The sequence below is a fragment of the Gracilinanus agilis genome, chromosome 1 (genome assembly GCF_016433145.1).
Source record: "Gracilinanus agilis isolate LMUSP501 chromosome 1, AgileGrace, whole genome shotgun sequence".
NCBI classification, from domain to species: Eukaryota; Metazoa; Chordata; class Mammalia; order Didelphimorphia; family Didelphidae; genus Gracilinanus; species Gracilinanus agilis.
In genome coordinates, this window is record NC_058130.1 from 124,277,624 (window position 1) to 124,291,603 (window position 13,980).

Below are 13,980 nucleotides of genomic sequence, written 5' to 3' on the forward strand. Positions count from 1 at the left end.
CACACATCCACACGACGAAGCCTCGTATTCTGACCCGTCTCACAAGTACTATTCTGGATATTAACAGCTAACCTTTTAACCTTAACCTGAATTGGACGTCAACCTGTGGAACAACCATTTATTATCACTGGCCAGTTAGCCTCAGTCTCATACTTCACACTCATTATTATCTCAATACCTTTAGTAGGAATATTCGAAAACTCTATACTCCAGCCCAAACTTGTAATTCCTGGTCCAAGTAATTTAACAAAGATATTGGCCTCGTAAGCCGTCAAAATGAAGGAAAAATCTCTCCCAGGACATTCTCAAGAAGGAGGCAACAAACAGCTCACCATCAACACCCAAAGCTGATATTCTACTTAAACGACTTCCTGATGAAGTTCATTTTATGTACTATGCCAGTACTGAATTGACTTCATTATTAAAACAATTTTTTTTGGTCCAATGTATATAATAGATGGATTTATTTACCCCTAGCATATCTCATACACATTATACTCTCATATTACTAGATACATAATATTCATAATTATACTAACTGCTTTAATATCTATAAGTACCATAATTTATCTAATACATGAGTATTCTTAACCTGATATATATCATAATGTTACATAAGACATATTATGTAGATGGGCATCTACATAGTGTCCATGGTAATGGGATCAACAACCCTAATCTTACTAGCATATCATCCCCATCAGGAATGTCTCAATCCTCCCCTCAAGAGAGATCACCATCCCGCCATCTAAAGGCTTGGAATCCTTCAGAGGAAATGTATGAATTGTGACCTGCCTAATTCTTTCCACTGGCTACTGGTTGTTACTTCAGGGTCATAAAATTGTTCACTGCATCCAAAGTGCCATTAAACAAGGCATCCCGCTGTTACAATTACTAATCAGCCCATAACGAGGCATAACTGATTCTGACTGGCATGGGGGAGGATTTTTTTTGGGGAAGCTATATCCAATGGGTGGGTGCCTTGGATGTCCATATAATCTAGGACCTAGAATACAGTGCTGTTCTCTTAGTTCACATGGATTAAATGAGGATATTATATGAATGATTATAAGATGTTATTATTAGCAAATATAAATTTAAGGTACATATTCATTAAGCCCCCTACCCCTTAACAAAAAATTATATCTTTATTTCCATCAAACCCCAAAACTGAAAGACATAATTTTAAACATAAATATAGGGACAAGAGTTAAAAACAATATAAATAATATAAATAGTACTATAGTAATATGATATTATAGTATGATAATATGATAGTATAAATAAAATATACAAATATATACAATGTACAAAATGTACAAAAATAAAATATTTCATTAAAATATTTTACAAAAAGTATACTAAGTGGATTTTTTCATTTTTTTATTTTTCAATTTAAAAATTTAGTTAATATTGACATAGTATCTAAATTGAAATCACAGACATGCACATCCACAGATTTTATTATTTTTTAACTAGTTAATGTAGCTTATTTAAAACAAAGTGCTGAAAACGCTAAGATGGTCCATAAAATAGACCCATAAAACAAAAAGTTTGGTCCTAGACTTGCTGTTAATTTGACACATGCAAGTTTCTGCTATCCAGTGAGAATGCCCTTAAGACTGTTAATACAAGATAAAAGGAGCCCCCATCAGGCACACTAACAGTAGCCATTACACCTTGCTCAACCACACCCCCACAGGACACAGCAGTGACTAACATTCAGCTAATAAATGAAAGTTGGACTAAATCCTAATTATTTTGGGTTGGTAAATTCCCTGCCAGCCACCATGGTCATAAGATTAACCCAAATTAACAAGTCTCAGCGTAAAGTGTGTTGAAGCTATATATAAAATAAAGTTATTACTTAACTAAACTGTTATGCACTCTAGTTAATACTAAAATAAACAATTAAAATGACATTAATAATGCTGATTACATGACAACTAAGACAAACTGGGATTAGATACCCCACTATGCTTAGTCATAAACTCAAATAGTTAAATAACAAAACTATTCTTCAAGGAACTACTAGCCATTGCTTAAAACTCAAAGGACTTGGCGGTGCCCTCAACCCACCTAGAGGAGCCTGTTCTATAATCGATAAACCCTGATAAACTCAACCGTATCCTGCCAACACAGCCGATATATGGCCCTGGTCAGCCCACCTCAAAAAGCCAAACGGTAAGCAAAATTATTTTCCCATTAAAACGTTAGGTCAAGGTGTCGCACATGAAAGAGAGAGAAACGGGCTACATTCTCTATTTTAGAGAACAACGAATCACATTATGAAACTATAGTGCTTGAAGGAGGATTTAATAGTACATTAAGAATAGAGGGCTTAATTGAATTAGGCAATAGGGCCCACAATACTGTCTGTCACCCTCCTCAATATAATTCGCCAAAATTACTAATAACTTCGTAAATAAAAGAGGAGAAAAGTGGTAATGTGGTAAGTGTTCTGGAATAGAAGGTGAGACAACAGGAAGCACCCACAGGGAATAAGTGGGGGGGGAAGAAAGATCCCATTATGGAAGGGAGATTGTTTGATTATAGACAGATGGATAAATGAATGGATGGATAGAGGGAAAGGTGGACCGTGGGATTCATAGATAGGTGAGACAACAGGAAGGAACCATAGAGAATAAGTGTGAGGAGAAGGAAGATACTATTAGGGAGGGGAGATTAATAATGCAATTATAGACAGATGGAGAGATATAGATAGATGCATGGATGAATAGAGAGAAGATGGAGAGTTGGATGGGTAGATTTATAAACGATAGAGTATTGACTGATATGCTAAATGATAGACTATATATTGATTGATGGATGGATGGATATGTGATAGATTGGTAGGTTGATAAATGAATAGATTGATAGATGAATAGACAGAATGATAGATGGTACATAGATGGATAGATCAATAGATGATGGACAGAGAGACGGAAAATAGAGAGATAAGAAGCATCCATGTAAAACCATAAGCTAGCATTATTTGTAATGGTGATAAGCTAAAAACCTTCCCAGTAAAATCAGGAGTGGAACAAGGGTGCCCATTACCTCCACTACTATTCAAAATCATCAGCTAGCAAAAGAAAATGGTAGAGTTAACCTACCTGGGTTTAAAACCTTTGAAGTCAGATGCTGACAACTACAACAATTTAGCATAAATTTTTCTACATACTCTCTTTATAATGTTGAACTTGATCTAATTAAGATTGTTTGCATTGATGTTCACTTTCATATCAGTACCTTGCTAAATTCCATATGTTTCTCTTATCGTTCCATATCCATGAAAGATGTAAACCTTCTTTTTTGTAAAATTTTGGAATCTTATGAGCAGTTGGAATACATTTTTGTCTAATGTGAAAGTGGATGAGAGAATTGTATTTTTAAAATTTTTTTACTGATTAATTTAGAATATTTTTCCATGGTTACACAATTCCTGTTCTTTCCCTCCCCTTGTCCCTCCCAGAAGAATTGGATTATAAACTTGGATTTTTCTCCCTATTTGTGGGACAAAGAGCTCCTTTCTTTGCACTTTCTGGATTTGAATTTATCAAGGTAGTGGTGACTAAATACATTTGTTTCTTATCTAATATATTCTTTGACTCTACTATTTTCCTTTATCAGACAAATTTCATCATAGTGGATACTTGGCTGATACTGAAAAACAGTAAATGTAGAATTTTGGAATAACATAGAATTTGTTTTTAACAAGGCCTGTGTCTGTCAGACTTTGGAAGTTTGTCTCTCTTTTTCAAAATGCCTCCAGAGTAGTCTCTACATATTTTTTTTAAATTTTAAACCCTTAACTTCTATGTATTGACTTATAGGTGGAAGATTGGTAAGGGTAGTTAATGTGGGCCAAGTGACTTGCCCGGGGTCACACAGCTGGGTCTCTACATATTTTTGAGTCATTGATTTGCCTGATTAGTATCTGTACAAAATTAAAAAAACCACATTATACCAGAGATCTCAAATAAAAAAGCAATTAAATAGTCGATAATATATGAGAAAGATTAACTTTTTAAAAATTTTTATTTTTTGTTTAATTAGACACTGATGAGACAATGTAATGATCCTAATAAAACTAGATGCCAATGATTAACAAAAACAAAATCAAAAAAAGCAATTAAACTTAAGCTTTCTTTTTTTAAAAAGTTAAGTTCATTTATTTATATATTTATTTAGAAGATTTTACCATGCTTACATGATTCATGTTCTTTGCCTCCTCTCCTCCCACCCCTCTCCCATAGCCAACAAGCAGTTCCAGTGGGTTTTTCATGTCTCATTCATCAAGACCTATTTCCATATTTTCCATATTTGCAATAGAGTGATTCCTTAGAGTCTACATCCCCAATCATATCCTCATGGAACCATGTGATTAAGCAGTTATCTTTCTTCTATGTTTCTACTCCCAGTTTTTTCCTCTGGATGTGGGTAGTGTTCTTTCTCATAAGTCCCTCAGATTTCTCCTAGATAATTGCATTGTTGCTATTAGAGAAGTCCATTATATTCTATTCTGTCACAGTGTATCAGTCTCTGCGTACAGTATTCTGCTGGTTGTGTTCCTTTCACTCTACCTCACTTCCTGGAGGTCATTCCAGTTCACATGGAATTCCTCCAGTTCATTATTTCTTTTAGCACAATAGTATTCCATCACCAACAGATACCCCAATTTGTTTAGCCATTCCCCAATCAAAGGGCATCCCCTTATTTTTCCAATTTTTTGCCACCACAAAGAGTGCAGCTATACATATTTTTGTACAAGGCTTTTTCCTTATTATCTCTTTGGAGTATAAACCCTGGAGTGGTATGGCTGGATCAAAGGGCAGACAGTCTTTTAAAGCCTATTGGGCGTAGTTCCACATTGCCTTCCAGAATGGTTGTATTGATTCACATTTGAATATCTTTTGTTGAATAGCTTCAATGAATGGTGGAGCTAAAAGCTTGGTTGTATGAATAGGTTGAGAAGAGAGTGGATAGAGAAGAAAGTAGAAACATTAGGTATTCTATCTATAAGAAATTTGGCAGGGAAAATGAACAGAGAGAAGAGATGGTAACTGGATAGAGTAGAAAAGCCAAGAGGTGGTTTTTGTCCCCCAGATTGAGCAGAAGCAAGCTTGTTTGTAGGTAGGTGGTATAATGAAGTAATCTAGGGAATAGAATAGAAATGATGAGTAAGAAGTATAGGAGCTTGGCTATCAGCTTTGAGCATTCTGTATTGCAATGCAACTGGGGGAGGAGTGAAACTGTCAGTGCTGGTGTGAGAAGAGTTTGGAGGAGCAGTTCAGCCAGCAGTGACTCCATGAGCTTGGGATCTTTGGGATTGGAGAAACTTGAAAACAACATCTCTCAAGACAATCCTTGGTAGTGGATAGTGTCTGTTTTCTGGTGGACAGTTTGCAGGCATTTTTTCCCTACCTGTTATCTCTTGGATTATTGGCTGTGCAAAGAGTTGGTTCCTGTTATCCTGAAGCCATCAAAGAAGCAACCTGGACCAATTGTGAGAATCCCAACACTCAGCTCTCTCCCTCTAGTCTTCACTCAAGGCCGTTTGCCTGACTGAAGTTGGGTTGACAGAGAAACTCTCTCTTAGGACTCCATTTCTTGTCAGTTAGCTAATCCTAGTTATAGAAATACCTCTCCCACTCTCCTTACCCTTTTTATATAATAAACTATTTTGTTTTCCTTCCTGTTTGTTTCCTCTCATCTCCAAGGACCTATAATGTGTGAGAAGTTAATCTTTGTGTTATTCTCTGGTTTGTGACAGAGACTAGTAATTCCAACTGTTATTCCTTTAGTGAAAGGGTTATCAGATTTACTCAGGCTCTGATACCCTATCCTTCTTTGTGAGTTTAATCTGTGAGTGGCAGATGCTGTAATGCAGGGTTTGCAGCAAAAGCTTTTTGCTTTTGCAAATTCAACTGTAACAGCCCTGGCAGTTAGAAGTTTTAGAATGTTCACAAAAAAACGGTTGGAGTCTGATGCTATAAATAGTCCTGAAGCTCCAACTGAGGGGCTTTGGCCGTTTGGCTTCTGCCTTGGCCTGTGCTCATTATCTTTGGGGCATTTGGACCTAGCTTGATTTCTCTGGACCTCTCCCTGATCTCTCCATTTACATCTCTCCTGTTTCCCTGAATTTCCCCATTGGGCCCTGGGAGGAAGGGTGGTTTTGGTGGTTGAACATTGTGAGTTTAGTTTCTGCAGTCAAGTAGGGCATCTTAAATCAAGCCACCCCCTTATTTAGTGATCTGTTAAATACTCTACTTCAGGGCAGTGAAACTTTCCTGACTGGGGGAGCAGGCCTCTCTTAGTCTGACTCCCTTCTCTGTGACCCTTCCCCCAGCACCAGCTTTCTCCCTAGTGGCAGTTACAAAACCCTGAAACCCTCTCTCCCTCAACTTATCCCTGCCATCTATAAATCTCTTTTGTTACCTATACAAAGCCTCTGGTGAATCATTGCATTGAATATTAAGGCAAAGGGTGAAGTGAGAAGAAATTACTTTCCTTTTATTTCTTGAGGAAAACCTAGACATCCATCTTGGGCAGGAAGTACCCAGCCGAGACTTCCTGCAGACATTCAGTTTCACTGACAGGGAGGAGCCTCTTGACTGTTCCCGCCAGGGACTTTAGAAATTAACAAGAGAACCCCCCCAGCCAGATCTAAACATTTCTGGCTGATCCAATTTCTCTTATATCTTAGAGATACCTTCCCTGCCTGAAGAACCCAGGCTATTTCCTCCCAGTACCCTCCATCTCTAGCCTCTGTGATTAGCCTGTTTGAGCAGCCCCTCCTATACTCCCATTCATTCCCTTATCTTCATATATATATATACACACACACACAACCCATTCATCCTTTCATTACTCACCTAGCCCCTTTACTCCTCCCTATATCAAGATTACCTGTTCATTCCCTTACCTCGGCCATCACCCTTTATCCCTGTTATTCCTCCCCATTATCAACATTTTGCCACTTCTTTATAACAATGTCCCAAACACCTACTGGTTTCTCAGAGATTAACTTGTATTTATATATTCTTTTAAAAGTGGGAAGGAGGTATTGGATAGGAAAGAGTTGGAAGATTCATCAAAAAGAGGGAATGATTGCTGGCTTAAGGACTCTTGGGAAACAATGGAGTCAAGGGCACAGGTTAAAGGGTTAGGCTTAGTGAGAAGGAAGGATATCCAGGAGAGAAGATGATTTGATTCTTTTGCTTCTCTGAATCTTCTGCTGATGCAGAGAAGTCGATTGTTTTTTTTCTTTCCAAGTATCTTTTTTGGGGTGATTTTATTTTATTTTATTCTTTTAATTCAAAGATATTTTATTGTCCCAATTACATGTAATAATAATTTTCAACATATGTTTCCCAAAATTATAAGGTCCAAATTGTCTCCATTCCTCCTTTCTTTCTCCACCCCATTTGGAGATGGTAAGCAATTTGGTCTGGGCCATATGTTTATTATCTTGATGCTGAGAAATTTTGAGGGAGAGAGGAAAGAAATTGAGAGAACTCACAAAGGATGGCCTCAACGTAAGGGAAAATAACTTATTATAATAATTGTAAGAGGTATAGCTATGGTTGGGAACTTTAGTGGAGAGGAAAATGTTAGCAGGGCATGGGAAGAAGGCATTTCAATGGGGAAATAGGGTAAATTAACCATTCAATCACCCCTGGGCTTACCCAGGGCAGGGAGGGGGTGAGTTGGCAGCATTTTATAACAGTCTAGGATAATTAATGGCATTTTAAATTTAGAACCAAAATGGATTAGTGATCACATATTTCATTGCTCAATCTTTATGTTTAAGAAACAAAAAATTTCTCATGTTTGGTCCAATGAGTATGCTCATTAATTAAAGCATTTAAGCCTCAGCAGTTTAGAAATGAGAAAAATATAACCATGAGATTACCTCCTAAGGGCAAAAAAGTTCTTAATTAAATATAGTTTTTGGCAAATGTTTTATTAGGAAAAAAACTCATTTCAAAATGCATAGTTTGTTACATAAAGGACTTAGTTTTTATTAGGAAGCTGGTTGTTTTCTTAATTCTAATCATATTTGCTATAAAAAAGATTATTCTTCATTATGGATAACTACACAGCAGTAAGTAACATTTTAATGAAATCCCAGCTGGGATTTTGTGAGCTGCCATGGCTGTCTTTGTAACTAACATTAGGTATGGTACTGGTCAGTCAATCAATAAATACTTAAGCCCTAGCTGTGTGCCAAGTTCTAGGTACTGTGATCAGGAGAATCAGCTTTATTTGTGACAGGGAATGCAGGCCAGGCTTTCAGAAAGACTTGGTGTGAGGGACAGAAATAGTATTATATAGGAATGGTGTTTGAAAGAGGAGACTGAATACATCACTTGGAAGGAGCATCCATAAAGCAAACAGTTCTTAAGTAACAAACACAATTTCTGTGGATCCTAGCTGTCTTTTCCATCTGGGTTTCCAGTTGGTGGTAGCGGAAAGGGTGAGTTTTGTTTGGGTTCCAATGTTGTCTCTACAGACGAATTTCTTAAATTGTGCCCATCCTAACAAAAATAGCCTCTGGACAAAAATCAAGGAAAGACAAGAAGCCAGGCCCCACTTCCTGCAATCTGACAGCTCTGATGTTTTCCTGAGGCAAACCAGGATCACTGAACATGCCCTCCCTCCATAACATCCTCTTGCCCCCTCTCCCCAGCTGTTTGTGCCTGACATCCTAAATCTCTCTTGGATATTCTTCTATATCTGCATGTCTTCCCCTGGCTAGGCTACAAGCCCTAGAGAGAATCAACTCTTTTTTGTGGGGGCAGTGTTTATTCCTAGCATTGAACCCAGTGCTTTTGAGCCTGTTCGAGCTTAGCACATGGGAGATGCTTAATAAATGTTTGTCAGTTATTCATATAGCACTTTAATATTTTCAAAGCACTTTATTAAATCTGTTAATTAAATTAATTAGATCAACAACCCTAGGTTTTGTTATTCATTCATTTCAATCATGTCCAACTCTTTGTGAAGCCATTTGGCATTTTCTTGGCAAAGATATTGGAGTGGCTTTCCACTTCCTTCTCCAGCTTATTTTATAGATGAGGCAACTGAAGCAAACAGGGTTGAGTGACTGGCCCAGTATCACATAGCTAGTATCTGAGGCTGGATTTGAACTCAGGAACATAAGTCTTCCTGATTCCAGTCCTGGCCCTTTATCTACTGCTCCATGTGGGTACCCAACAACCATAGGCGATAGGATATTATTATTCCCATTTTACAGAAATTGAGGCAAGGGAGGTTAAGTGGCCTGTCCAGGCTCATGGAACCAGTAGCTACCTCAATTATAGACTGTTAAGTTTTCAAAAAGTATCCTTATGTAGAGAGCACCAAAAGACCATCCAATTATTATTTTCCCTTCTTTCCATGGTATATGGAGTAGGGAGAGACAGAAGCTGTCATTCTGCAGTCACTGGAATGTGAAGACTTCAGAATGTGGGTTTCTGAAAGTCACATCTGAGGCTCATTTGGAAGTTCTTTTTGGAAGATTCTTTCCAAACTCCCTGGCTCTAGTGCTGGGCTCTGAGAACCGAGGAGGTTGGAAATGAGCAAAGCTGGTTTGGGTTCAGCTCTTGAAGGACTTTGGTTAGAAGAACTGGTGCCTGGCCAGACTACTGGGGCAAATCCTCTTGCTTTCCCTGAATATCTGAGTGAGGGCAAGTTTCCCAGGTCAAAGGATTTAGTCTTTCTGCTCAGGCATCAGAAGTAACAGGCATGGAGAAGTGGTAAAGCTGGCGCCTGGTTTTGTAGGATTGGGAAGAATGATGGCTTCGAAGGTCCAAGATTCCAGGACATCAAATGTACCGTGGAAATCCTGAGTGCTGAACTGAATTGCTTTTCCCCGCCTCCTAGTATATTTCTGCTTTTTCCTCTTACTCCTCACTGCCTCCTTGGCATTAGATTACTTTATTTTTATTTTTTTAAATTAACAAGTTGGAATATTTTATTTTATCTCTACACGATCATGAGATATTATCCTTGAGTGTTCCAGAGGAAATAGCTTTAGATATGGGTTTATAGCTTTTGCCTCCTTTTATTAGTGCAATGGTTTTTCTTACTTTCTTACTTTCAGTTTTATTAATCTCTCCTTTGATTTTCAGGATTAAATTTGTATTTAATTAGGGATTAAAATTTTTTTCTTTATCTTATTTTAGATGCATACTTAATTATTTGTTTAGAGCATTCAGAGATATAAAAATTCCCCTAAATACTCCTTTGGCTACACATTAGATTTCTTTAGGACTAGCGTGAGATCGGTTTGGGATGTGGTTTTACAAGATGATAGCCAGGCTTAACAACTTTTTAAAAAATCAGCTGTAGTTTGTAGTTATTTCTTAGTATAAAGTAGGAAAAACTAGTCAGATATTACAGGATTCTTCCTGTAGGTCTGTTGAGTAATGGGCATTGCTCCTCCTTCCTTTCATTAGAATCACATTCATAGGAGCATAAAACTAGAGATGAATGGAAGAGCCATTAGAGCCTTCTAGTCAAATCCCTTCACTTTACAGATGAGGAGAGTGAGGACTGAGGAAGAGAAATGACTTGCCTGAAGTCATCCAGGTAGTAAATGGCAGAGCTAAGATTCTAATACATCCCAGAAGAATGCTAATTCTGGTAGAAACACTACTTCTGATCAATATTTTCAATGATTTTCTGATGCCTGAAGGGCAAAGTGAAAGGCTGCTAGGCTCCCTTAAGGACTGAGAAGACCAGTCTATTCTGCTTTATCAGTGAGTAATGCCAAAGGTCAGCAAAGCCAGCTAACAAGGATACATTCTATTCTTGGGGAAATTGTTTTCCTGGAAAGTCCTATCAGTTATACTGAGCCACTTTTGGGGGAACCTTTAAAAATTTACTTCTTATTTTCAAAGTTGCTCTACTTGTAGCTCACATCTAAATGTAATAATATTGCCTTGCTACCACTCTACTGTACCTGTATTTGTTTTTTCATGAATGGTGATGGATGTGTTCAATCAGTCCACACTGCCACCAGGAGCTTCCATCTATATGTTAATGAAGCAGTCAACGGCCATGAATTTGAGTAAAGCTAATTAACCTCTAGCAAGACTGGATCTGTGGGTTTGGCCTCATCAATGCTACTCTCTACTTTATTGTTTCCCAAAAGAGACGGCTTGGTGTCACCAGGGCTAGAACACTGGGTCTAGAGTCAGTAACAGCTGACTTAGTAGCTATGTGACCATGAACAAGCCCTTTATTCATGGCCTCAGTTTCCCTGCCTCACATAATTATTAGGTTCAAATGAGGTTATATATATATGTGTATATATATATATAGTTTAATTTAGTGCTTGGCACATAGTAGATACTTTAAAAATGCTTGTTCCCCTTTTATTCTCCAACCCACAGCATGAATTAAGTTAATTAGAATATCAGTTAGAATGCATTCTCTGGGAAGTAGTATGTTATAGCAGAAAAAGTTACTGGGTTTGGAATTAGACAACATGGGTTCAAATCCTAGCTCCTCTCTTCATACTCTGTGTGACCTTGGGAAGTCACTTTTGGGGAAACTAGATTTTTGAGAAATGACCAGGTTAATGAATAAGGAAGAATGAATGAAAGTGGTAAAAAGGATAATTGTACAAGGAAGCTATGTTAAGTAATTACTGTGATAATTAAGCCATCATTGAATTTGAAGTCAGAGAATTTGAGTATGGATCCTGTGCAACTCTGAATAATTCACTTACCTTTTCTCATTCTGTAATTTTCCCCATGTCTTGTCTCTCCCATTAAATTGTGAGTTCTTTGACAGCAAGAATTGTCTTCTGCCTTTTTTGTGTTTTTGTTACTTACCAGAGTCTTGGCACATAGTAGGTGTTAATAAATGCTTGTTGACTAACTAGCTTAAAGCTCAATTAGTTAAAGTTCTGTTTTAGAAAAAAAAAGATTTGCTATGCCATGCTAGGGACATTACTTATTTTCATAAAATAAGTTTGGGATGATCCATGTTCCTCAACAGGTTATGTGGCTCATGAATTTATTTTGGACACAAGACCCTTCAAAAAATCTGCAAATATCGAAGCTGTAGATGTTGCCAAGAGGCTTCAAGATTATGGTGAGTAACTTTCTAACATGGCTCCTGCTACTCTTCAAATGTGTAGTTTTTGATATTTTAGGTAAATATAAAATGTTATATATATGTAAAATGTGAAAATAAAATAAATATAAATATATAAATAAAAATAAAAATATATAAAATGTTAAAATGTTAGTTACAATGTTTAATTTGCACTAGAAGAGAATTTGTCCAAGGGTACCATTTTAAGTATGTTAGAGTGCTTTAAGGATTGTAGAGCATTATACATATATATTAATTAATTTGTCACAAGAACCTGAAGAAGTACTGCTATTATTATTCTCATTTTACAAATGGTGAAACAGGCTCAGAGAGATTAAATGAGTTGCCTAATGTCACATAGCTACTAAGTAGTGAGGTGGGATTCAAACTCAAGTTTCCTTGACTCCAAATTCCATGGTTTTTCCACTACATCATGCTTTTTTCCCCTACCAGTTTCATCACCAAATCTAGCAAGGAACTTAATAAAATAATGACAAAATTCATTTGGAAAAACAAAAGATCTAACTAATTGGGAGAAATGATGAAAAGAAGTATGCATGGAAGGGGCATAGCACTTCCAAACTATATTATAAAGTAAGAGGTCATGCTTTAAAAAAAATCCCCAAACTTTATATCAAATTTCTTTGATAAAAGCTTGGTATCCACAATAATTAAACAATTAATAAACATATGTGACTAATAGCCATTCCCCAAGAAATAAGTGGTCAAATGGTGTAAACAAACATTTCTAAAAAGAAGAATTTCATAAGCATATGAAAGAATACTCCGAATCACTAATAATAAGAGAAATGCAAATCAAAATAACACCAAGGTTTCTCCTCACATCTTCCAAATTGTCAGAGATGACAAAAAATGGAAATAGTTTCTGTTGGAGGAGTTGTAGAATGATAGATACGCTAATACATTGCGGGTGGAGCTGTAAAATGTTATAATCATTTTGGCAAATATTGGAAATATGCAAATAAAATAATTAATTTTTAAAATTTTCCCAGAGAATTTACCAGATATAGGCTTCTTCTTCTTCCTATACATGCCTCCTTCAAAAGAGATTAAGAAGGGATTTGGGGCAAGGGCCATTACCCAGAAGGGGCAGAGGCCTCTTCCACTATACTGAGGTTTGCCAGCAGAGCAAAGAAAGCAGCAGCACTGTTTGCTCAGTTGTTCCTAGAGAAATACTCCTTGCTGTCTTCCAAATTGGGCTTGATAGTGTCTCTTTCAGGCTTCCAGCCTTCAGGGTATACTTCTCCATGCTCATCTTTGTATTTTAAATTTTGAACCAGAGACACTGCTACTCAGCTTAATATTCCAAGAAAGTCATCAATAAGAAGAAAGTTCAAGAACCAAAATATTTATAGCAGCATGTTTTGAGAAAATAAAGACTTAGAAACAAAGTATATGTGCATTGGTTAGGGAACAGGTAAACAAAATATGGCATATGAACATAATGGGATATTGCTGTGCTATAAGAAATGATATATGTGATTAATTACATTGTTGTAATTAACAATTACAACAATGTAAATAGGAAGAATAACCACACACACAAAAATCAAAAGTGACTAAAAAATTATAAAACTCAAACAGGACTAGAAAGAAGAGATGAAAAAACACTTCTTACCCACCAGTGGAGGTGGGAGGTCCACATGAGTTAACATTTTGCCTGGTGTCAGATTTTTTCAATATATTGATGAGTTGCTCTGATTATTTTCCTTTTTAAAAAATTTGTATTCTTTGTCATATGGGATGGCTGTCTGGGAGAGGGGATGGAGAGAAATACCAGGGATAATTATGATGATGCAAAAATCATAGCTATCAAAATTTTATTAAGAAAAAACTAAAAGAAAA

The 13,980-nt window shown here is 36.8% G+C and overlaps 1 protein-coding gene across 1 annotated transcript in view; it reads left to right on the forward strand.

Moving 5' to 3' along the window:
* GLDC (glycine decarboxylase) overlaps positions 1-13,980 on the forward strand; it is a 129,523-nt gene that overhangs the window by 109,133 nt on the left and 6,410 nt on the right. The window contains exon 20 of the mRNA XM_044677229.1: positions 12,016-12,111. Coding sequence (XP_044533164.1) covers positions 12,016-12,111 — 96 coding nt within the window. The remainder of the gene's footprint in view (positions 1-12,015; positions 12,112-13,980) is intronic.